Genomic DNA, 26,650 nt, shown 5'->3' with positions numbered 1-26,650 from the left:
ATTTATGCCAATTCAGAAAATTGTTCATCTTATACTTGGGTGGATCACCTATCTGAAGGAGGACTCTCAAAACCAACAGATATGTTGATGGAGCATATGAGAGCCTAGCAAGCAGTATTTGACGACTTAAACGGTACTGATTTGCATATATGTACAAATTACGTCCAGAAGCACTTAGATTTCAGTAATTTTGTAAATTGTAGCACCAAAGTAAAATAATTGTTTTTCAGAGCTAAAAACTTAATTGAAAATATGTACTGCAAAAAAAAGAAAACTAACTAAGACAATAAATTGATAGTTGATCACAAAATATTCAATATTTTTATTTGCGTAAATGTATATAGTTGAAAAAAACACAGCAAAGAGACAAAATTAAATAATACAACGAAAATGCAATGAAATGAATATGTAGGTAAATGTTCACTATAAATATTCACTTTTATTAATGTTCACTTATATTGATGTTAACTTTTGATGATATTCATGTTTTTGTATGCCTGCAATACAAAATTGATTCTTATTGCAAAGAAAAACAAGGAAATGAAAATCAGTTGATTTTACGTTGGTCAACCGTGACGTAGATGCGCAGAACGAACAAATTTTGAACTCGTCATTACGCAATCTTGTTTCTATCATTCTTGAGTTAACATAATGTTGCAACCATGGTGCTTTTGGATCGTATTCTGGCAAAGGCACTTCCAATGCATTGTTATTGGCTAAGCGATACACATTTTATATAACTGCATATATCAGAACTTCTATCTGCAATTATAAACAATTCAATAACACCAAATACATAAAGCCACAATCAATAATAATGATACTGTTAATCACTTTGCCACTTACCTAACGCTCTTCAAATCTTTTACGATGCCTCAAATTTTTCTTCGAATGGCGTTTCAATGGCGGCAGTTTATAACGGATCATTGTCAATATGTGCATCTCATTCCTACATATTCAAAAATTTCGTATGATGAATGTTGCTACTCTTACTATAAAGTTTTCTATTTCAAGACAAAAAGTTACATTTTGATATGTATTAATATAAAAGAAGAAACTTTTATTTGTGATTTGGTTACTCCCGTCTTGTATGGTACGTACTATATGTTTTATAGGTTTCCATCTGCTAAAAAGATTGTAGTCAATTAAAAAAGAGTATAACATACATAAGTATATTGCCAATATATATTGCAGAATCTAGTGATATATGAACCAAACAGCTGGTCAATTTATTGAGAATGACTATTGTGAATTGGCGCTCCTTATGCATTCATTCTTAACAAAAAACTGGGGTAAAATTTAGAATAGCATCCCCGGATTTCGGGGATAAAATGGGTATCACTGGAAAGGTCGTCACCTCACCAGATCACGAAAAAATATATGTATAGTTGTCGCTGATTTATAGTTTTAAGGATATTTGCATTTAAAATTAAAAAATAGACAACTTTTAAATTGATAGTTTGTATATTATGAATAACTTTTTCAATTATATTATGCATTTTTCACTTAGTAACACTTCACTATAACGTTTCTGTATATTATTTTTTTTTAATATTTATTGAATATAAAGCTTTATTTTATTTATTTTATATAAAGTATAAAGTTTTTGCTTATTTTCTTTTGTTGACAACTAGGCAGATATGGCAATACCATTTATTTGCTAGTATGCAACCCTATTCTTATTGTATAAATGCAGTGAATTTAACTAGAACAAAATAATTAAAATAAAGCTTTATATTCAATAAATATTAAAAAAATTAATATACAGAAACGTTATAGTGAAGTGTTACTAAGTGTAAAATGCATAATATAATTGAAAAAGTTATTCACAATATACAAATTATCAATTTAAAAGTTGTCTATTTTTTAATTTTAAATGCAAATATCTTTAAAACTATAAGTCAGCGGCAACTATATATACACATATATATATTTTTGTGATCTGGAGAACGTCACCTTTTCAGTTATACCCATTTTATCCCCGAAATCCGGGGATGCTATTCTAAATCCCAGCCAAAAACTGTATCAAATCTTTATAATAAGTAAAAATATAAAATCTATTTAAAACTTAAAATCCTCAATAATTTAACAGCAAAATATGTTTTTATATAAAATGGCAAGTGGCACAGGATTGCAATTACTTCTTAAGGTGACATTGCATGAAAATAAAAATTGGAAAATTCTAAATTTCGTGCAATACGTGTACCGTGCAAGGGCTTTGCTAAACAAGAGAATCCCCCTAATATCACTTAACTAATAAGTTGTTTTAACGTAAATTATGTAGTTTACTTGAAAGTGTGAACGTACTTTTTGGCATTTAATATTAAAATGAAATATCGAGTTCAGTATAATCGATTTCGTATCAATTATTATTTTTATTCTCTGAGAAATAGTTGTTCATAGTTGATTTCGTGTAGTGCGTAAAAAGATAAACATTTTTGAGGTCTTTTGAAACTTCACAATATTTTGCATACTATTTAAATAACATGAAATAACGCCATGGAATCCAATACTATATTAAAATTACTGAGCGATTTTAAAATGTTTCAAATACAACATGAAACGTTTTATGATAGAATCTTGAGTATCCTAGAAATGATGTCTACAATGGACATTGAAGATAAGCTGATTGGAGAATGCCTTGGAGAACTTTTACATATTGCACTTCCCGAAAATATGGATGAAAACGATCATCGTTTAGAACGTTTTTTTAATTGGCTGTGTGAAATATATTGGAAAAATGAATATGCGGAGTTTTGTGCCATTCGAGTAATATCAAAGATCATCAAATATAATACCAAATATCGCAGTTGGTTGTTCAAAAATTTATTTTGTCCGCAATCTCCCATATATGAACGGATTCTAGGGGATAAAATTAAGAATGATTTGTATGTGCTATCTGTATTGGAATGCTTAAATGCTATATTTAATGATTTAAAAATAGATCTCATCACTGAAGAACAAAAACAGTCTTGTGGATTTGTATTGACGCTTTTAATTCGTATGCACTATTCATTAAATATCAATTCATTACAAAACCCCAATATAACACTTTATTGTTTAATCTTACTGAATAAATATGCATCTTTTTGTAAACAGGATATAGAGCTGAATATATCTGAACTAATGGGAATATCTTTAGGATTCATAGAATATGGTCTTAATATAAAAAGTGTATCCATCATTTGTCCAGAATTAATTAAGCCGTCCCATTACCTTAATAACGCATCAGATGAACAAGAAATAGTTGAACCTATCATTCATCACAAATTTGGAGGGAAACAATCAAAAAAAAGGCATCGAGGACTAAAACCGAAGGAAAGTGTTAATACGATACTTGAGACTGCGAACAATGGATTCGGAGAGCTTGATTCAGAAATGGCAATGATAAACAATATGGAAAAAACACAATGTGATGTTCTTCAAAATGAAATTAGCTCAAGAATACGTTTAGCATCTATTATATTATTTGGCCAAATCACCAGATCAATTAAAAGACATGTTCTTTATACATATTGGCAATCTATATTTCCATACGACGGTGTCGACAATGTATGTGCTCGTAAAGGTATTATTTTTGTTTGCCAAGCCGAGGTCAATTCCAAGTGTCGTAGTGCAGCTCTAAATGTGTGTGCTGAAGTTCTTTTAAACTTGAAGCCTTTATATAGCCAAGCGGAATTTAAAGACAGATCGTCGGCTTTCCTACCATTTTCGCATATGCTCGGTTTATCAATTATAACCACATATAAAGCATTAATAGATATTATCCACAGTGAGAAGTGTTTAAATGTTTTAACACAAGCATTAAAATGTTTAGCAGCTTTAGCAGAAATAGCACCTTTCGCTAAACTTGAATGTGAAATAGTGGCCAACATTATTAATACAGTTAAAAACCTAGTGCACCACAACGATTATACAATTCAAATTTCTGCATTATCAGTGTTAGAAGTTTTATTAATGGATACCGAAATGCCTTCGGAAATTGCTGAAGCATTGGGTATGTCTAAGGAGTGCATCCCAACTTCTTCGTCGAATGAAAACTTTCCTAGTATTGGGTTCACGGAAAACGTCAATAAGGAAAACTGTTTTGACCGAGGAAAAGAAAGAACTGACAAATATAATTTCGAAGCGTCGTGGTTAATTTTGAAAATCATTTCAAATTTAGAAATGAATCTCGTACAAGACAATACGATTTGTAGAAAAATAAAAACGCCTTGCACTTTACGAATTAAAAGTCTACACATTTTGACTGCAATGGCCATTCATTTCGAGTTCTTTTTAAAAGATAATTTGGAAAAATTAACATTTGTCCTGAGGGATAGCATACATGATGGACAGCTGGAAGTTCGTTTGTGTGGATCAAAATGTATGGAGGCTTGTGTTTATCAAATGAATTTGTTTTTACAAAACAACTGTAACAACGATAATATATGCTCTTTTAAGTGCTTCTGGACTTGCATGTTTCCGATTATTACACATCAAATGAGTATAGAAAAGGAATCCACTGCAGTAAAAATTGCCTTATGTGACGCTATATCGAATATTGGCGCTATTATTTTCGAAAATTTATCAGAGCCTATTCGAATTAATTTACTAAGTTTTTTATCTGGTTTAAGCTGTGATTCTTCAGAGGATGTTTTAGTTCGAGCGACTGTTGTTAGGGCATTGTCTGTCTTCGTCACTTTTCCTACAATGCACATGAATTTTGTCTTTATTGAGAACACTGCCGAATTGATTTTACGATTAGCAGGGGAAGGAAATATGACTGTACGTATCAAAGTAATTTGGTCTATGGGAAATATTAGCGATGCTTTGTTAGAAAATATATCCGATAACACAGCTGAGAAAATTTCGGACGAAATATTGTGGAGATTAATTCAGTATTCAACTGAAGCATGCAACGATTGTGATAAAGTTCGGTGTAATGCAGTTCGAACTTTGGGTAATTTATTGCGTTTACTAACGGAAAAGCATTTTCATCATATCTCCGATAGAACTGTGATAAAAAGTGCAATTAGTAAACTAATTGATGGTATTCGCTCTTCTGGGACGGCCAAAGTCAAATGGAATTCATGCTATGCCGTGGGAAAAGTTCTGCAAAATGAAAGAATATTTCAGTATTCAAGTAGATACAAGGATTTAACATGGCAATTGCCGCTTTTTTCTGCTCTTTGTCATGTCATTTATAATCACCCGAATTATAAAGTAAAAATAAATGCAACGGCTGCTTTAATACATATAAAGGAACGGGAGTACTTTGGAGAGCACTACTCAAATATTTGGAGCGCTTTATTAGAAGCTATTGAACAATCTAATAATTTAATAAATTTTTACGAATATAATCATAGAGATCAATTACAAGAGCAAATGTGCTTTTTAATTTGTCACATTATAAAATTAGCAAATTTACAAGATATTATTATACTCTCTCGTGTACTATTCAACAAATTAGAAATCGTAAAAAATACTTGGATGAGAGTATTAAGACGATTGTTACCGGGGAAAGCTGCCCCTTTACTATCTTGCTCGACACACCTAAATGATTTATTGAAATCACCTTCAGAGTTGAGTATGGAACAAAAAAATGCTATTTTGCTTGTAATGGATGCTATACCGACAAGCTATTAATTGTATTGATACTATCCGAATAAATTAATACTACTCATTCATTAAGTTGAAATTAATTGTCCATTCTACAAAGGAATTTAATTTGCAACGTAAGTATATTAATATTTTCGGTGGCCATTCATGAAAGCAATCATTAAATATGGGTTTTCCTGTCTAAATATCCGTTGCTAAAAATAACAATGGTTACAGTTTTCTACAAATACATTTTCTAGATTATTCGCGAATTTATAAATTACATTGGCATACAAAAGTAATATTTACAAAACTATTTTGCGTTTGGTGCATATTTCGAATACGATGTAACATACTCTAAATAAAAATGATATCGAGAACATTCAATGGCATACTAACTGTTACATAATGCAGCATTAAAAAAATCTACATTCGGTATTTAACTGAATAAAATCATAAAGTAGACACTAATGATGTTTTATTTATATACTAGCTTTTTACCCGCGGGTTCGCCCGCCATTTAATAAATATGAGAGATAAAGGGTAAGGGTATAATATTAGAAATGAGTCAACTAAATGTTATTGCTTGGCTGAGATCAACAATTTTTAAAAATTACTACAGACAATGAAGTTTTAACACCTTAAAATATGAGTATTGAAATGCAACAACAAATGTTAAAATATATTTCACCGTAACAAAAATAAATAATTCTGAATTCTAACAATTTAAAAAAATAAAATAAAATATAAATAAAGTATTAATCTAGGATATTTATGTAGACAATGTTATAAGTTTTCCCGTCGGGTGCAAATATATGTAAGTTTCGGGCATTAGATACACGTGAACGGGCTACATAAAGTTGACCATGAGAGAAACATGGGTTTTCTAAATGCACTCCTGCTACCTGTAATGTTTGTCCTTGTGCCTTGCTTATAGTAACAGCAAAGCTAAGCTTGACGGGAAACTGAACCCTTTTAAATTGGAATAGAAGGTCAATGGGAATAATTGGTGTCCGAGGTATAATAACACTATATCCCTTACCGACAACTGTTAAAATAGTAGCACCAAGTATGTTCTGTCCCAATTTTGTTATCCGAAACTTTGTTCCATTACATAGCCAGGAGCATCTAGATTTCGCATAAGCGTTACTGGTACATTTAGTTTCAATTGAAGTTTATGTGACGGTACACCCGATAGTGAATTTAAAAACTCCACTGAATATGAAATACATAGTTTCGTATCTATAATTGTATCCATTTACAAATATTCCTTCATTTCTCTTTGAACCTCTTTTAAATGTCAGTGTTGATCCTATTAACAATTTAATTTCTTGGTGCTAATATTGCTCTTGCACACAACCACTGATCACTACACAAGTTTTGTTGCAATTCCGGAAAAACATTAGCAATGAGATCCACATCACTTTCTACTAAATTACAAAATTGTCTTGACAATAATATGTAGCCTTCAGCGTCAACATCTAAACAACAATCACCAATTTCCAACAACATTTCTGCGTAAAGTCCTGAATACACGTCATTATGAAGGTGCACTCTCATATTCGTTTTCAGGCGGAGTTTTTAAACTGTCGACCATAAGCTTGATTATTTGGGTTTGACGGAAATCACTTAAAAATTGCTTTGACTCATCTGTAACATTTAATAATAAAGTTTTCAATGGCTCTTTTGGTTCACTAAGTAATGGAAGTGAAACTTTACCACCGGAACAGCACATTTAAGCAGTTTCATCTTTCCATTTAAAAGCATCGCAGTACTGACATTTTTTATTCATTGAGTCAATAACAATCAATGGATGATTATGAAATTCAATTGAAGGATCATTTTGAAACCCAGTACCATTAAACACAGCCCAATCTTTACGCATGAAATTTCGGCGGTGCGTGGTGTGCATGTCTGCATTATAAATTCTTCTCGCCTGCGATTGTTCTGGTGTTTCTGTCGCTCTTCTAGTTGTCTGCAGTGACGCTGTCGCTCTGCTTGTTGTTGTCTTCTCAGCTATGCTTGAGCCGAAGTTTCTTGATTTCGTGCAACTTTTGCGGCACGGGCCCGCGATGAATTTTTGGATAGACCAGATTTCCGCTTCCGAGGCATTTTCAAAGAAAAGCAGAGTAAGGATTAACATAAGCGAGTACGATCTAAAATAATAAAGTGACAGCTAACCACAAAAATTACGGATTACCCAAAAAGTTTGAATAGTTTTATACTGCATGCAACGACAGAAGAAAATAACAATAAATGTAGAAAAATTAGAAACAGTTGAAACTTCATACATATATTCAGTTGAATTAGATATTGTCGTCACCGCCGGTAATACAGTGGGACGGTATTACAGTATTCAGGGTTCAAACTTCATTACTGTATTGCTAGATGGCGTTGAATTAGCTAAATTTGACGATTTTTTGACAAACAATTTTTTTATCTTTCGTATTTTTTTTTTAATATGAAGCACCCTATGTTACTTCTAATACCTTCAAGAGTTCGTAAATGCATCATGACGCGCATCATGACGATTGCATAACAAACATAACGTTCAGAAATGCCAATATTGCAGCACTGCAATAATCAAGCGTTCAAAAAGACAACACTTCTATCAGCTGTCACTCATAATTTCTATCAAAAAATTGTTTACTGCATTTAACTACGATGTCTGACGAAAAGTAAGTGCAAAACTGTTTATTTTAATTTTTGTATTGAAATTTAGTTAAATTATGTTAATAATAATTGTATAAATTATTATTTTTAAATTTTTAGTGAAAATCTCAGTAATGCGGAGACACAGTTATTGCTGAGAGTACGGTTGAATATGAAGGACGAGTTTAAATCGGGAAGAAGGAAAAAAATTTATTATGGAAGAAAGTTGTGACCGAAGTTAAAAATGTAAATGAAAACAATAACAATTTAAATGAAGTTCATCAGAAAAAGTAATAAAAAAATTATTCAAATAAAGGAAGGTGAGATAAAGTAAATTTTTTTTGATGAAAACAGAGTGGTAAAATAGTTTCTTCTATCGATACCATTGATATCATCTGAATCAACACGGCGAATGGGGGCATCTTGAATTCCTTCGATTTCATTGTTGGTTTCCATATCGGCATGTGTTATTGTATCGTTAATATGTTCAGAATAACCTTCCTTATTTATGATAAAATTGTGTAAGATAGCGCAAGCGAGTATTACATTAGATGTGGCTTTAATGCTCGAAGCTTCAATATAATTAAAAAGTTTAAACTGTTTCTTAAACATCCCGAAAGTTTGTTCTATAAATACTTTGTATTTTAAAAGACAAACATTTGTACCTATAAATTTTTCTTTTTGACTTCAATACCCTTCTTTTTCTTAAATTTAAAGAAAATCTATAATTTCTTTGCTCACAAATTTCGTCTAGTGTTAGATTCAGCAAAATTTCCATTTTAGTATTATACGCGTTCAAAAATGCAAACAAATGTATCTGCAAATTGTCAAAAATTGTATAAGAAGTATCAAACGTCAAACTTGCAGTGTTGCTACTGTTGCTTATGCTGCAAGTCATGATGCATTTACGAACATAGCCTATATGTATGTACACAGTTTCATGATGATCGGTTAAAGTGCCCATACACGAGCACACAAGTGCGTTCGATCGGTATGAATTCGTTTGCCCATACACGACACACAAATCCATTTTGCGTTCGTTCTTCACAGAGTTAACATGTGCGACAGGCAAGCGGAACATTTCTTCGAATTTATTTCTAATGTAGCACTTTTATATATTTCTTTGTATTTCGATAATAAGTTATTCCAACTTTTATTTTTCTCAGTTTTATTTTTATATTTATCACTTTTCGTTTGCCAATTCATATTTTTTATAAGATCAATAAATTCTGAACAATATTTTTTTTTTGCTTAAATCTCTTTAAAAAATATATATGTATAAGAATATGTCCCAAAAGTTATAGATGGGAATTCGAAATATTATCGAAGCTAGAAGGGAAATAGTAACCGAGCGTTTAGCAGATACATATGTGTATGCGCTTGGACAAAAAGCGAAAACTTTGAAGCGTGATTTCTCGGTTTTCCATTTTTACGATTATTTTTAACTGGCGGGCAGGATAGAGAAAAACCAAACGTCTTATGGAATTGGGACAAAGTTTAAATTTTGGCATAAAATTATATTTACTAGAAAAAAATAAGAAAAGTCAAGTTTGACCATATTTTTAAACAAGATAAAGTAAATGTTTTGGTCAAAACCACTTTTTTTCAATTTTTAAAAAATTTGTAAAATTTTACACTTTTTTTTTTGGAATTTTCTTAGTTTAACTAGAAGATAAATTATTAAAAAATATGAATCTCTTTGAATATTTTGTTTTGATAGAAATTGCGACCTGCAACCTGCCCGCCGTCCGAAAAATGCACATGTGAGATGCATCGGGCAATTGCTTCGCAAAGGCAGAATATCAAAGATTTCGTATCCAAAAAATTTGTGAGAGATGTTCAAATAAGTATGTATATAATTATAAAGCCTAGAAATTTTGCATGAATCAATTATTTCTTTCCCTCCCAAAAAAATCCTCAAAAAAAATAGATTTTTTGAAGCCTCTAAAGCAGGCCTTAACACTTGCCATTGTTCGTCCGCGATCTTTACTGTTCGGCGACACGAGAGAAATGATATTTTGTTCGCCGACAACGCCATACACGATACACATGCTCGCGCACCGATCGTAAAAAATCAAACATTTTCGCGAACATGGCAGTACGCGAAAAAGCCCATACACGATAAACCGTGCTCGTGTATGGGCTCTATTAGGTAGTTTTTGCGTGAAAGCGTAACAAACAAACTTACATTCGCATTTATAATATTAGTATGATATTATTAGTTTATTTATTTTTCTTTTTGAATTAGTAAAAATGAAACAAATAAACTTATTAAAAAAATATCCAATTTCATACTGTGAGCGTCAAAAATAAGTAAACAGCACTTCTATCGATATTAAAGTGTTTATAACAACGCAGTCTTTAATGCAACAATAAAAAGCTGTATTCCAGAATTCAAGGCTTATATTATAAGAGTTTAACTTAATATAAATAATAAACAAAAACACAGCCAAAAATAATTCACTTAAACTAAAAATACTTTCGTTTTTTCGCGTCAAAAAAAAAAGTAAATAGAGTCCAGTAAAGTTAAAATATATAGTATGTACATAAACTAAATTGATACACAGTCTAGTATTTTGTTTGCTTTCCTTTGGACTTCAGGACCTCAGTTAATCTTCTAGGTATAGATTCTGCAAGATTTTTTGTAAATTCTGGAGAGATTTTGCTCCATTCTTCAATCATAGCCTTTTTTAGGTCCTTGTTTGAAATGCTCCTCTGCCTGATTTTTCGGTCAAGGTCCTCCCACAGATGCTCGATATGATTAAGGTCTGGGGACTGCGGAGGGTGATCAAAAGTTTTTCGCGTTAGATAAAACAGCCACCCACTAACAATTTTGGACTTATGTCCAAAGATTCAATTTCCTGATAGTCCAAATTTTTCAACGCTTGGAGCGACGTTATTTTTTAAAATGTTTAAATAATCAAATTTGTTCATCGTGGACTCAATGAAAACCAAATTTCAAACACCAGTTGCTGCCATACAGCCCCAGACCATAACCGATCCTCCACCGTGGCTTACGGTGTTGTTAACACACTTATCATCAAAGGCTTTAGTTTTGGATCGCCAAAGCTTAGGGGTTTTTTTCGATACAAATATTTCAAATTTGCTTTTGTCTGTATACAAAATGTTTCCCAGAAGTTTGCACCCTGATTTATATACTTTTTTGTAAACCGCTTTTGTCCAATGTTCTCCTGACTGTACTGGCACTTACGGATCTACCCGATGTCTCCGCTATATCTTTTGATATTTGGACAGCGCTTGAAACTGGATTTCATTTTATTTTCCGTATTATTGATCGCGCTTCACTGTCAGTAAGGCTTTTTGGTCGGCCCGGCCGTGGCAAATTTTCAACTATCTGATGTTTACTGTATTTATCAATTAGGGGTGTTGTAGAATCTGATAGTTACCGGAATCAGAATTGAAACCGATCAAAAAAAGCAGTAGGTGTCATGAATGCAGACATTATTGGTTTGATATTCGAAACAGAATTTGTATCGGTTTTCACGGAAACCAATTTTATCGGTTTTGCTGTCAGAAACAAAGCAAGAAGATAGTCGCACACAGATTTGAAATGTAAGTTAAGAAATCAAGTTTTTTTATTGTTACAAATTGATTTATCTTTATTTCTATAGGAGAAAACATAAGAATAAAACACGGAATGCCTTAATTATTGAGTTTTGGAAAAAATGCGGAACCTGCTTTAGAGGCTTAAAAAATCGATTTTTTCGAGGATTTTTTTTGGGAGGGAAAGAAATAAATTATTCAAGCGAAATTTCTAGGGTTTAGGGAAGCAATTGCCCGATGCATCTCGCGTGTGCATTTGTCGGACGGCGGGCAGTATGCAGGTCGCAATCTCTATCGAAAAGAAAAAATTCCAAGAGATTCATATTTGTTAAAATTTTATGTTCAAGCTAAACTATGAAAATTTCAAAAAAAGTGTAAAATTCTAAAAAAAATTAAAATTAAAAAAAAGTGGTTTTGACCAAAAAAATGTTGCATTATGTTGTTTAAACACATGTTCAAACTTAATTTTTCTTAGTTTTTTTATACCCTAAACAGGGTATAAATACAACAACTTTTTTTTCATTTTTTTTAGTTTTTTTTCTGAATTTTTAAGTTTGTCACGAAGTTTGTAACACCCAGAAGGAAGCGTCGGAGACCCTATAAAGAATATATGTATATAAATGATCAGTATGTTGAGCTGAGTCGATTTAGCCATGTCCGTCTGTCTGTAGGGATGCAAACGATGCATCTATGTTTCTGAAACATCGATGTTTTTGTCAAGTGAGTTATCCGACAATAGTAATAAGAAGACTGCATGTATTGAATGTCTCCTAGTACATGTAATGGGATCAGTTGCCTGCGCTGATCCAACCTAATGTGAAAGACTTTTCTGAGCAGGTCAAAAGTATTTCTTACCAAGATGACCCTAAATCAAGGAAAATTACTGAAGCTATTGTGAAATATATTATAATGGGCAACAAGCCATTTTCCACTGTAGAAGGAACAAGTTTTATGCAGATTATGAAAGAACTGGTTCCGCTTTTTAAAGTTCCAAGTAGAGAAACAATAAAATTACAAGTGGATGAAAAATATGAAGCGCTGTCTTCAAAGAGTATATTCGTAAGTGCGACAGTTATTGCCTAACGTATTACATATGGACGGAGGCAATCAAAAATCAGTCGTTCCTTGGGGTAACAATTCATTTTTTGGACAATTTACGTTTGTTGAGTGGGACGTTAGGAGTAATCGCACAAGCTTCCAAATATTTATTCATTGTGGCCACTTCAGTCCCTAGTGAACGACTGTTTTCTAATGCTGGAGCAACGATCACACAGCAAAGAAATCGCTTGACAGGGAAAAAACTTTCCAAATTGTTATTTTTAAATTCTGTTTTAAATAAATAATTTGTTGTTTGTTCAAAAACTATTTATATCTTTTATTTATTGAGAAAAGGTTTTAATAGGTAGCTAAAATATATATCAATTAAAGGCGTACTACTGTATTTCACTTATTTATGGTTCTGAAATAAGCTTTTTACCTTCACTAATAAAATACGTTAAAAAAGTTAAAAAATCCATCGATGTTTCGATACATCGATTTTTCAATGGCCGATGTGTTTGGTTTCGATGTTGTTTGAAGAAACATCGATACATCGAACCATCGATGTTTCATTTCACGATGTTTGCATCCCTATCTGTCTGTCTGTCCGTCTGTATATATACAAACTAGTCCCTCAGTTTTTAAGATATCGTTTTGAAATTTTGCAAACACCATTTGCTCTTCAAGAAGCTGCTCATTTGTTGGAACCGATATCGGACCACTATAACATATAGCTGCCATATAAACTGAACGATCGGAATCAAGTTCTTGTTTGGAAAACTTTCACATTTGACAAATTTTCTTCACAAAATTCGGTATAGATTATTTTCTACGGCAACAATGTAATCTCCGAAGAAATTGTTCAGATCGGTTAACTATAACATATAGCTGCCATATAAACTGAACGATCGGAATCAAATTCTTGTATGGAAAACTTTCACATTTGACAATGTATCTTCACAAAAGTTGGCACAGGTTATTTTCTAAGGTAACTATGTAATCTCCGAAGAAATTGTTCAGATCGGTTAACAATAGCATATAGCTACCATACAAACTGAACGATCGGAATCAAGTGCTGGTATGGAAAACTTTTGCATTTGACAAGATATATTCACGGAATTTGGTATAGATTATTTTCTAAAGCAACTATGTAATCACCGAAGAAATTGTTAAGATCGGTTAACTATAGCATAGTATTAGCGGTCAGAATTGCAAACCAATTCTGATTATCAATGGTGTCACAGTATCTGATTGGATTTTAGTCTTTTCGAACATATGCAAAACCAATATTCGAATCAGCTGTTTACTAATGTGACAAAACTTGCAAATGAATATATTTTTTTCGAACATATGCAAAACCAATATTCGAATCAGCTGTTTACTAATGTGACAAAACTTGCAAATGAATATATTTGGAAGCAATCCTATTAAAGTTTTTAATGAGTTCCGAATTAAAAAAGATTTTAAGAGATAACATTTATCAAATGAATAAAGACTCATTTGGGTGTTAAGTTAAGTTTATTGCGTTTTGTAAATCTCCTTTAGGGGGGTGGGGGGTGGGTTGGTGTATTGACAACTTTTTTTTCATTTTTTGTAGTTTTTTTTTCTGAACCATCAACATCTTAAGAATATTATGTTAAAGTTTAAGGTCATTCGGACAAAAACTAACGAAGTTACAGCAGGTTGAATAACGGTACCTCTAACTTAGGTTTGCGCGCCTTCCGGCTACCTGCGCTGAGCGGTAAAAACTTTGAATCGATTTTCCCAAATATGTCATTTTTAAAGTCGGTGACCAGCCTACAGAAAAAACTACTGCATCGATCGTTTTGAAATTTTGTACAAATATTCTACATATACATATATAGCTCTCGAATGACGTCGAGTTTTTCCAAAAATTTTAATTTCTAACAATTTTACAATAACAAATACATAGGTCGATTTTTTCGTCTAAAATCGTCATTTTGGCTTGAAAATGGTACCAAAATTGAAAAATTGAAAAATTAAAAAAAAACTCGACGTCAATTAAAAGATAAACTAAAGAAAGCATTTTGATTTTTTGGTTTCAGATGATCCAGTGATGCTGTAGGCTGGTCACCGCACAAAAACTTTTTTTCGAGGTGCCTGCAGAGATCGACGATAAATCCGTTATTCCTCGCTATTTTTCGATAAAACTTTTTTTAAGTATCCTTCAAATGTTGTACTTTCATATAATAATAAGTAAAATAAGTAAGTCTTTTATCGACGAAACAAACCTTACCCCCCCCTAAGGGGGAAGCCTGCTTTAGAAGCTTCAAAAAATTAATTTTTTTTTCTTAAATCTCCTTAAAAATTATATAAGAATATGACCCTAAAGTTATAGACGGGAATTTGAAATATTGTCGAAGCTAAAAGGGAAAGAGTAACCGAGCGTCTAGCAGATAAGTATATGAGCGCTTGGGCAGAAAGCGAAAACTTTGACCCGTTTTTTTTTTCTTTTTTACGTTTTTTTCTTAATTGGCGGGCAGGATAGAAAACACTAAACGTATGGAATTGAGGCAAAGTTTTTTATCTTTGGCATTAAATTCTTCTTCTTAATTAGCGTAGACACCGCTTACGCGATTATAGCCGAGTTAACAACAGCGCGCCAGTCGTTTCTTCTTTTCGCTACGTGGCGCCAATTGGATATTCCAAGTGTAGCCAGGTCCTTCTCCACTTGGTCCTTCCAACGGAGTGGTGGTCTTCCTCTTCCTCTGTTTCCCCCGACGGGTACAGCGTCGAATACTTTCAGAGCTGGAGTGTTTCCGTCCATTCGGACAACATGACCTAGCCAGCGTAGCCGCTGTCTTTTAATTCGCTGAACTATGTCGATGTCGTCGTATATCTCGTACAGCTCATCGTTCCATTGAATGCGATATTCGCCGTGGCTAACGCGCAAAGGACCATAAATCTTTCGCAGAACTTTTCTCTCGAAAACTCGCAACGTCGACTCATCAGTTGTTGACATCGTCTAAGCCTCTGCACCATATAGCAGGACGGGAATTATGAGTGACTTATAGAGTTTGGTTTTTGTTTGTCGAGAGAGGACTTTGCTTCTCAATTGCCTACTCAGTCCGAAGTAGCATCTGTTGGCAAGAGTTATTCTGCGTTGGATTTCTAGGCTGACATTGTTGGTGGTGTTTACGCAGGTTCCCAGATAGACGAAATTATCTACGACTTCAAAGTTATGACTGTCAACAGTGACGTGAGTGCCAAGTCGCGAGTGCGACGACTGTTTGTTTGATGACAGGAGATATTTCGTCTTGCCCTCGTTCACTGCCCGACCCATTTGTTTTGCTTCCTTGTCCAGTCTGGAGAAAGCAGAACAAACGGCGCGGGTGTTAAGGCCGATGATATCAATATCATATACGCATACGCCAGCAGCTGTACACTCTTATAAAAGATACCTTCTCTATTAAGTTCAGCAGCTCGAACTATTTTCTCCAGAAGCAGGTTGAAAAAGTCACACTATAGGGAATCGCCTTGTCTGAAACCTCGTTTGGTATCGAACGGCTCGGAGAGGTCCTTCCCGATTCTGACGGAGCTTATGGTGTTGCTCAACGTCAGCTTACACAGCCGTATCAGTTTTGCGGGGATACCAAATTCAGACATCGCGGCATAAAATCAGCTCCTTTTCGTGCTGTCGAAAGCAGCTTTGAAATCGACGAAGAGGTGGTGTGTGTCGATTCTTCTTTCACGGGTCTTTTCCAAGATTTGGCGCATGGTGAATATCTGCTCGGTTGTTGACTTTCCAGGTCTGAAGCCACACTGATAAGGTCCAATCAGTTTGTTGACGGTGGGCTTTAATCTTTCACACAATACAGATGTGGGGTCACCTTTCTTATGGATTGGGCATAGCACACTTAAATTCCAATCGTTGGGCATGCTTTCGTCCGACCATATTTTACAAAGAAGCTGATGCATGCTCCTTATCAGTTCTTCGCCGCCGTGTTTGAATAGCTCGGCCGGCAATCCGTCGGCATTAAATTATCTTCTATTTAAACTAAAACAAGAAAAAACGTTAACTTCGGCTACACCAAAGCTAATATACCCTTCACAGGTGCATTTCTTTTAGTATGTAAATATGTGTTCAGTTTGTATGGAAGCTATCCGATCTGAACAATTTTTTCGGAGATTATATTATTACCCTAGGCAGTAATCCATGTCAAGTTTCGTGAAGATACCACGTCAAATGCAAAAATTTTCCATACAATCCCTTGATTCCGATCGTTCGGTTTGTGTGGCTGGTATATGCTCTAGTGAGCCGATCTGAACAATTTCTTCCGATATTACATTATTTCTATGAACAATAAATCATACCAAATTTCGTGAAGATATATCGTCAAATGAGGAAGTTTCCCATGCAAGCATTTGATTCCGATCATTCAGTTTGTATGATCTGAAAAACTTGTGTTTTCGTCCATGTAAAATCTGTCAAACGAAAACACAGTTTTCGCTGAAAACTACTTGAAAACTTACATTCCACTCATTAGTTTAATCGATGTTTTTGGAAGACATATTTTGCCGGCCCTAAATTGTCACTTGATATTTGTTTACATTCCATATACAAAAACAGCTGTCGCTTGATATTCTCATATTAGGGGGATTCTCTTGCTCTTGCAAAACCTTGCACGGTGCAGAAATTGCAGAATTTTCCTCTTGGTGCAACGGCACAACAACAAACACAGGGAGAAAATTATGTGCATTGGCTATAAATATGTCAGACCAAACCCCACGTTTATTTTCGTGCCGTCATATATATTATCACTAGATTCTGCAATGGGTGCTATCTTGGCCTTGCATATTTCGGTATACGATTTTTGCATTTTGTGTCATCGTGCAATCTTGGAAGAGCAAAAGAATGCCGCTATTGATAGAAAACTCATCGAAAACACACATTGTCGGTCCGAACGACTTAGATTCCACAACATACAAATGTGTTTTCAAAATGTTTCCAATGTCGGTCCGAACATGTATAAGCAATTCCGTCTTGGATTCCACAATACCCCTGAATAATCTAGTGGTACTCATTTAACGTCGTAAACGTATGGCAACATCGCAAATTCGCAGTATCGTAAAACAGCTATTAATTTTTACATGCATTTTATTTTACGACAATCTTGCAAATATGCGAGACCGTTTTCAGTGGCAACCATAGCATTTTGCGCAATTCGCAATCAGCTGGAAGCGTCCATTTGGTGTTTTAAAAGAAATGGAAGCGGTAAGTAAATTCATAACAATTCTTTATTGGCTTGTATTATTAATATTCAATAGAAAAAGGATTAAGGCTAAACGGCACATTTCGTTGGTCTGAAAGCCAAACGAAAGACCTTTTGATAAATATAGTGGACGCAATAAAAAATAATCCGGACCATTTTGAGGTAATATTGATATATTTTTTGTCATTTCACCATTTTACATTTTACGATCTGCGTTTAGAAACCAACAGCCCAAAGGTTTTACAACAAAATTGGCGAAAAAGCTCCAAATTTAATGAATATTAAATGGGACATAATGAGAACTAAAATGAGGCATTTGAAAACGGCATTTTTATCTGCGCTCAAGTGGAAAGGCCAGACTGGTGCAGGCTTACTTGAAAGTGGTGATCCTCATAGTGTGGAAGAATACATAAAAAGAATAAGTCCTTTTTTGAAAACCCTCACCTGATATTTGGACGTCGCATAAGTGTTCAGCCACCAGCGATTTATCAATCAACAAAGTTGGTGTCAGCGTTGGACGAAACATATATAGAATATATTACCCCAGAGATAGACTCCGACACAAGTTCTTCGAGTCCGTTACCCAGTCCGTCCTTTAGTATGTATCCGTCTGCAGATGAAGTAGTTAGTCCGTCCGCTAATTTTGCATGCACATCTACACCAAGAAGAAATATGAAAAGATCTCATAGCAGTTCAAATCCATTTTCATTACTTTTCGAAATCCAAAATAAGAAGTTGGAACTAGAAACGAAAAAATAGGATTTTGAAAAAGAGAGAGAGGAAAACAATTTTCAATTGCAGAAATTACGGTTGGAGAAAGAAATGGAAGTAGAAATGGAAAAAGTCAGATTGGAACACGAACGATTGAAAAGCGTAAATAGCTCATAAATTGCCAAAATGTAATTAATATTTTTTCTAGTCCAATAATTTATATTACTTGTTTGTGTAAAGAAATTGAATTTTATTTGAAAAAATAAATAAGAAAAGAATTTTTAAATTAAGATATTTATTGATTAAACAATTGTTCAAAGATTTGTCAACGCCTTATCTCCCCTTCATTGGTACGAGCATTTGGTCCCCATAACGACTCGTCAATACTGGGCTCCGATTCCTCAGGTTGGTAATCGAAACAATCGTCTTGTTGGAGTATAAAGTTGTGTAACAATGCACAACAGAGAATCCATTTGTTAACTTTTCTCATACCATTTTAATTTTTTATTTGGAGCCTTAAGCCTTTTAAACTAACAAATCTTTCCTTCAGCATTCCAAAACAATGTTCAATGTTTTGTTAAAAAAATTCCTTTGGCTTAGTGTTAAATTTCTAGAATTTTCTCTAAATGGCGTTATAAAAGTACTCGATAATTTATATGCACTGTCACCTGCAATCCATTCACCTTCTCCAAAAAATTTATGTGCTTCAAATGACAATTCGCTGTCATTAAAAATACGTGCGTCATGAACGCTACCTGGAAAGCTTAACATCAAGTGCCTTATTTGCAATCTATGATCGCACACGGCTTGTGCCTTAACGGAGTAAATATGTTTTCGTGAAAGGTACGCTTCCGGGTCCTATGACGGTTTTTCCGCCAATGGAACTCCGGTACCATCAACGTATCCCAGGCAGTTAGGTAACTCACTCGAAGTTTTTAAAACGAGCATTTTGCGTTCTTCCGTATTTGGCCAAAATAAATACTGGTCCTTATATTTCAACAGCGCATTAAATATGCGTTCTGTTAAATTCTAAAATATAAAAACACTAGCTTTTTACCCGCGGCTTCGCCCGCAGTGGAGCCATTAAATAAGTATGAGAAAAGGGTAAGGGTATAATAATAGAAATGAGTCAACTAAATGTTATTGCTTGGCTGAGATCAACAATTTTTAAAAATTACTACAGACAATGAAGTTTTAACATTTTAAAATATGAGTATTGAAATACAACAACAAATGTTAAAATGTAATTCACCGTAACAAAAATAAATAATTCTGAATGTTAACAATTTAAAAAAATAAAATATAAATAAAGTATTAATCTAGGATATTAATGTAGACAATGTTATAAGTTTTCCCCTCGGGTACAAATATGTGTAAATTTCGGGCATTAGATACACGTGAACAGGCTACATAAAGTTGACCATGAGAGAAACATGGGTTTTCTAAATGCACTCCTGCTACCTGTAATGTTTGTCCTTGTGCCTTGCTTATAGTAACAGCAAAGCTAAGCTTGACGGGAAACTGAACCCTTTTAAATTGGAATAGAAGGTCAGTGGGAATAATTGGTATCCGAGGTATTATAACACTATTTCCCTTACCGACACCTGTTAAAATAGTAGCACCAAGTATGTTCTGTCCCAATTTTGTTATCCGAAGCTTTGTTCCATTACATAGCCAGGAGCATCTAGATTTCGCATAAGCGTTACTGGTACATTTAGTTTCAATTGAAGTTTATGTGACGGTACACCCGATAGTTCAAGTGAATTTAAAAACCCCACTGAATATGAAATTCATAGTTTCGTATCCATAATTGTATCCATTGACAAATATTCCTTAATTTCTCTTTGAACCTCTTATAAATGTCAGTGTTGATCCTATTAACAATTTAATTTCTTGGTGCTAATATTGCTCTTGCACACAACCACTGATCACTACACAAATTTTGTTGCAATTCCGGAAAAACATTAGCAATGAGATCCACATCACTTTCTACTAAATTACAAAATTGTCTTGACAATAATATGTAGCCTTCAGCGTCAACATCTAAACAACAATCACCAATTTCCAACAACATTTCTGCGTAAAGTCCTGAATACACGTCATTATGAAGGTGCACTCTCATATTCGTTTTCAGGCGGAGTTTTTAAACTGTCGACCATAAGCTTGATTATTTAATGCACGCTTCATCTGCTGGTGTCCCCCTCTGAATCACTGGGTTTGACGGAAATCACTTAGAAATTGCTTTGACTCATCTGTAACATTTAATAATGAAGTTTTCAAAGGCTCTTTTGGTTCACAAAGTAATGGAAGTGAAACTTTACCACCGGAACAGCACATTTAAGCAGTTTCATCTTTCCATTTAAAAGCATCGCAGTACTGACATTTTTTATTCATTGAGCCAATAACAATCATAAATATTTTAAATTGATAATTAAATGTACTCTAAAAGGCATTTAAAACGCCTAGTGAATAAAAAATTAAATAATTTATATAAGAAACAAAATAATAATACACAAAATGAAAATGATGTGAAAAGTGTTAATGAAATTGAAAGTGATACAAGCTCTAAAGAAGTTTTTGAAGAAGTTGAAAGTGGTACAGGCTCGAAAGAAGTGATAGAAGATTTTTGTTTGCCAGCTGAACCACTTTCAAAACAGTTAGCCATTTGGGCAATTGAAAACCGAATAACAAGGGCCGCATGTAATAGTCTTCTTGCAATTTTTTTTTGTAAAATAATATAATATTATACACTTAATTATAGATAAATAAAATGGCGTCACATAACTTTTTATTCAATTCTCTCGGTAAGTTTATCTCTTGCAAATATTTTTTCATAACTCTTTAGCACATTTTTTTCCTAGAATGCGGAAGTTCTTCAATTTTAAGTGGAGAAAATATCAATGTGTCCACCAATACTTCCCGAAACACCTCCTCCTGGCAGAAAAACATGGAACAAAGAATACGGAAGCTAGAGGAAATATCGGCGCAGAACACTATACTCCTGGAGCGGATTATTGACATATTGCAACCGAAGAAGATTGAATTAATGATATTTCCTATTAAAAACATAAATGATTTAGCATCTACAGAGTCCTTGCTTTTGAATAAGCCTGAGGCAGAAATTGTGAGTATGATAAAATACATTTGATAAGATGTTATTAAACAGTTTGAGTTTATTATAGGAGGCGTATCTGAAGCAAAAATTTTCAAAGAGGCCCCTATCAAAAATTTTGGATGAAGTGATTGCGGAGTCCCTGCTCTTAAAAGTGAATTGGGATGGAGCCAAAAAAAAGTTGCATTGAAGAATTATGCACTTTTCAATAAATTTCTTTACGGTAATACATAATTTAAATTCATGTCATCTATTTTTTTAACAAGTTTAATTTTTAGAGGCCTTAATGATGATTACTCATACCCTGATTTTGAGGCAAAGATCAAAAAGGCGTTTCTCAAATGTAAGGCTCAGTTCTACAGGAACACTTATAATATAAAAAAAAAATAATAGATTTCATGTACATTCATTTGATTAAAAAACTTTAATAAAAAATAAAATTATAAAAATTTGTTTTTGTTAAAATAATTGCAGGTTGAAAATAATATAGGATTTATCATAGAGATTTCCTATAGTAATAATCATAGAGATGTCCTTTAAGATTAATCATAAAGATATCCTATATTAGTAATCATAGAGATCTCCTATATCAGTAATCATAGAGATCTCCTTTAGGAGTAATCATAGAGATCTCCATTAGGAGGTTAAAAGGAGTACTCGCGTTCCAATGACATGCAATGTTAAAAACGAGTATACAATTTTACGTGTATTTACACACGAGTATTAGGAGTAATAGGGAGTATAGGATATCTCCTAAAGGATTAATCCAGGAGGTCTCAAACGATCATCCTAAAATCTGTGGGTAGGTACATACATATGTACATGTGTGTATGCTTAGTGTACATACACTTGTGTAAATATGTATTTTATTATTATCAACGCATTGATATTTTACAGCTATTTAGATTAGTGCATCTAACGCACTTATACACTACAGTATTGCGGACAAAAGAAATTGAAATATCGGAAGTATTTTATTTCGGCTTATAATAAAAAATGGAATTATTTATTTTACATTTACGCATTTGATACTTTCCGCACGGAGGAGAGAGGATACCAAGTTTCATGAAAACCTTTTTTTTTATATAAGTCCACATGATTTTTAAATAAAAACAAATAATCAAACATTTCTAAGGCCCTGGATTCCATCTTTTTTTGTCCGCTACTGTATGTACATACGCTTGATACTTTCTTATTGTACAAAAAACAAGCTTTATCAAATATTTCTTACCACTGGTGGGGGAAAATAAATGATAGTCAAGTCTTGTTCTGTGAGAACTATTTCATTCTACGAGAACTATTTTAGTCTGATTTTATAAAGTACCCTATGTTATTGTATTTATATACAATTTTAAGAACTATCTTAACTATCTTAATATATGTGTATGTGTGCATGTTCATATGTATGTATCACATTGTTTATGCTACATGGTATGGTGTTGTTTTCAAGTGCACATGCACATTTGTATTCAATTGCCTAAATGCATATCTTAGGTAAATATGTCATCTTAAGTAAATATGTTAACAAACATTGTTAAGTGCATACGTATTGCATTTATGTAAATGCATACGTGCCTCATATAAATGTATGTATCCTTAACTGGAAGTTCAAATGGAACTGTCACAGATCTTGTTACACATTTGGATCTTATATATAAAATAGTAATGATGAATGCTATTATCAAAACTAATGATAGCGAAACGTGACCACTTACGTGATGAAAATTTATACCTTTTAATTTTATATTTTCTGTTTTGAGGAGTTATATTTGTTGTTTAAGATGTACGATATCTTTGGTATTGTTTATTAATGTTGAATCAAAAGGTTTTATTTGTAATTCTGGAATATCTTCAATATCTTTAACCCAAGAAGATGATAACAATTCTTTATTCATTTCAGATTGTACGTGATGAGACGCTGTTAAAGTTACTCCTTCATGTCGGGCTGTGAATCCTTCTCTTATTGTCATAATGCCTTGACTAGGGATTTCCATATGCAATTGTTGATTATTATCACATTCCATTATCCAAGGAATGTAATTCCCTTGAGGTTGTCACCCACCTTGCATCGATTTGAATAATCTTCATTGGCCAATGATGTTCCCCTTCTCGCAACCATTTTGGACCCTTCCACCATAGATTGTGTTTTATTAGTTTATTCGCCAGTACCCCTCTGGATGCTACATCAGCTGCATTGTCCTTTGTTCCAACGTGTTGCCATTTCGCATTGGAAGCAAGTAATTTGATTCTACTCGTGTTCTAATAAATCTGTCTTTACTTTGGCAATTATTTATCCATGCTAAAGTTATAGTTGAATCGCTCCAAATCGCAAATATTTTCATTTCTCTGTTGATGACTGTTTTTATCCTTTGCAGCAATTTAGCAAGTAGGTGAGCCGCGCATAGTTCCAGTTTTGGTAACGTTTTCTTATTTTTAATTGGATTCACTTTAGTTTTACCAGCAACAATTGTTATAACTGATCCAACTTTAGCATATACAACTGCTGCATAAGCTTTCTCTGAAGCATCTGCGAATCCATGTAGTTCAAATTTAAAGTTGTTTTTAGTTTCAAACCATCTAGGAATTTTTATTAAATTCTCGTCAAGTAATTAGTCCTAGTTGAGTTTCATCAACCAAAGTTTCTGTATAAATAACTTTTCTATAACGGTTATTCAGTGGCGGATTTGCCCTAAGACCCAGTAGGCCCGGGCCTAGGGCGGCAAATCGTGCCAAAAAAATCACTGATAACAACAATATTAACAAGAAATAACTCAAATGCAAAGTATCTTAACTGTAGTCTTATATAATCTTCCTAAATCACTATTTTTGCGAATCAAAGTATAAATAATTTTAATAGGTTCTTAGGTACCTAACCTATTGTTATTACGCGCGTGTCAGTCAAGCTCGTGCGGACGCGCGTGCGGTGCGTCGCGACGCTGCCGCGATTTCTTTGGAAAACCGTCTACAAATATTCAAGATCCTATTATTGACCCAAGTGACGTTCTAAGTAGTAGTGGCGTTCCGTCAACTGATGATTCTGCAGTGTCTTAAGTGTCTTCAAGTGAAAATATTTTGATCAATGTGGCAATTATATCAAAAGAACAAGCCGAAGATATCCCACTCGTACCAGGAGTGGCAGGAGTAGGAGTGCAGCCAAATCCTCCGGACCAGGAGCTCTACGAAATCAACGACGATCCAGCTAAATGGACAATCGACGAGTTCACGCGTGATCACATTTGTAAGAACGGAGCCAATCAAAACATCCAAAATGATTTTCCCAAGAGTAAGCGCATTTACAAAGATAAAGCGCGACAGTTGTCGAGACATTTATTCGATCGTCAGCTTCTAAATGGTGAAAAAGATCCGCGAAAGTGGCTAATTTATTCCAAAAGTACTGGATGTGTTTTTGTGGTCCTTGTTTGCTTTTTAATGGCGGGGAGAGTCAGTTCGACAAAAAAGAAGGTTTCAATGACTGGAAAAATTCATATCATCGAGTGTCAACTCATGAGAATTCGCCTACTCACAAATTATCTGTTCTGCGTATGAAAGAACGAAGCAACGTGTTAGGTCGCATTGACCGCGCATTAACAATGCAACTAGATGAAGAAATAAATTACTGGAAAAACATTCTGAAAAGAGTAGTTGCATGCGTAAAAGCACTTACATCACGTGATTTGCCTTGCAGAGGACACGACGAAAAATTTGGATCAATCCACAATGGAAATTATTTAATGTCCTTAGAGCTTATCGCCGAGTTCGATCCGTTCTTAGCTGAACACATTACACGTTATGGAAATCCAGGCTCAGGATTTACGAGTTATCTTTCTTCAACAACATGGGAAAAGTTCATTCGACTTATGGGAAACAAAGTTTTGAAAACAATTGTAATGGAAATATTAACAGCAAGATATTTTTCTCTGATCATTGACACGACATCGGTAGACCAGCTCACTTATGTAATCAGATATGTCCTGCCTAATGGATCACCTGTAGAACGGTTTTTCAAGTTTATTCCAAACACAGGCCACAAATCACAACAAATGACAGAAGCTGTTACTTCAACATTAACTGAATAGGGAGTTGACATTTCAAACTGCCGCGGGCAATCATATGACAACGCAGCTAACATGTCAGGCAATTAGAACGGACCACAAGCTAAAATAAAGGAAATTTCACCCCTTGCCGACCATGTTCCCTGTTCAGCACACTTGCTGAATTTAGTAGGTGAATGTGCAGCTGAAAGCAGCCAAGAGGCTTGTTCGTTCTTTTCTCTACTCCAAGAGTTATACAATTTCTTTGCAGCGACAACTCGTTGCGTTGGGAACTCCTTCAAACCCATTTCACCGTCAAAAGTCTATCAACGACTCGTTGGTCAGCTCGTGCAGACGCATGCAAAAGTTTACGCGAATCCTGGAATGAAATCCATAAAGCGCTAGTCACCATCGAAAATGACACACAACAGAAGAGAACCGTTATAAGCGAAGAAAGAGGTATTCGTTTGAAACTGGAACGTTTTAAAACGGCCCTCATGGCTGTTTTTTGGGGATATTTACTAGATCGCATTAACGCCACAAGTAAAAAACTTTAGAGTGTGGAAATTGACATTACCATTGTCATAGAACTGTACGAGGCTTTAATACATTTTGTTGGTGAAACAAGAGAGAATCTCGATGATTTCGAAAAAAAGCGAAAAAACTGTCCTTCGTACTGGAATACGAAAAAGATGTTCGACGCAATCGAAAGCGTAAGCCGTTTTCTG

At 34.0% G+C, this 26,650-nt stretch overlaps 1 protein-coding gene, 1 long non-coding RNA gene and 1 pseudogene across 2 annotated transcripts; 2 read left to right on the top strand and 1 right to left on the bottom strand.

The window, feature by feature from the left end:
- Positions 1–419: 419 nt before the first annotated feature.
- On the bottom strand, positions 420–6,993 carry LOC126760197 (uncharacterized). Its single transcript, XR_007667156.1, has 3 exons — positions 6,623–6,993; positions 847–949; positions 420–762 (listed from the first exon to the last, which is right to left on the bottom strand). It is a non-coding gene; the product is annotated as an uncharacterized LOC126760197 (long non-coding RNA).
- On the top strand, positions 2,188–5,680 carry LOC126760158 (HEAT repeat-containing protein 6). Its single transcript, XM_050475606.1, has one exon. The coding sequence runs from the start codon at positions 2,500–2,502 to the stop codon at positions 5,626–5,628; it is 3,129 nt and encodes a 1,042-aa protein (XP_050331563.1). The 5' UTR covers positions 2,188–2,499; the 3' UTR covers positions 5,629–5,680.
- An 11,068-nt stretch (positions 6,994–18,061) lies between the features above and the next one.
- On the top strand, positions 18,062–18,956 carry LOC126759334 (uncharacterized; annotated as a pseudogene).
- Positions 18,957–26,650: the final 7,694 nt, after the last annotated feature.

The sequence above is a fragment of the Bactrocera neohumeralis genome, chromosome 5 (genome assembly GCF_024586455.1).
Source record: "Bactrocera neohumeralis isolate Rockhampton chromosome 5, APGP_CSIRO_Bneo_wtdbg2-racon-allhic-juicebox.fasta_v2, whole genome shotgun sequence".
NCBI lineage: Eukaryota > Metazoa > Arthropoda > Insecta > Diptera > Tephritidae > Bactrocera > Bactrocera neohumeralis.
Note: the sequence above shows the minus strand (reverse complement) of the source record. Positions and strands in the feature narration are given on the sequence as shown.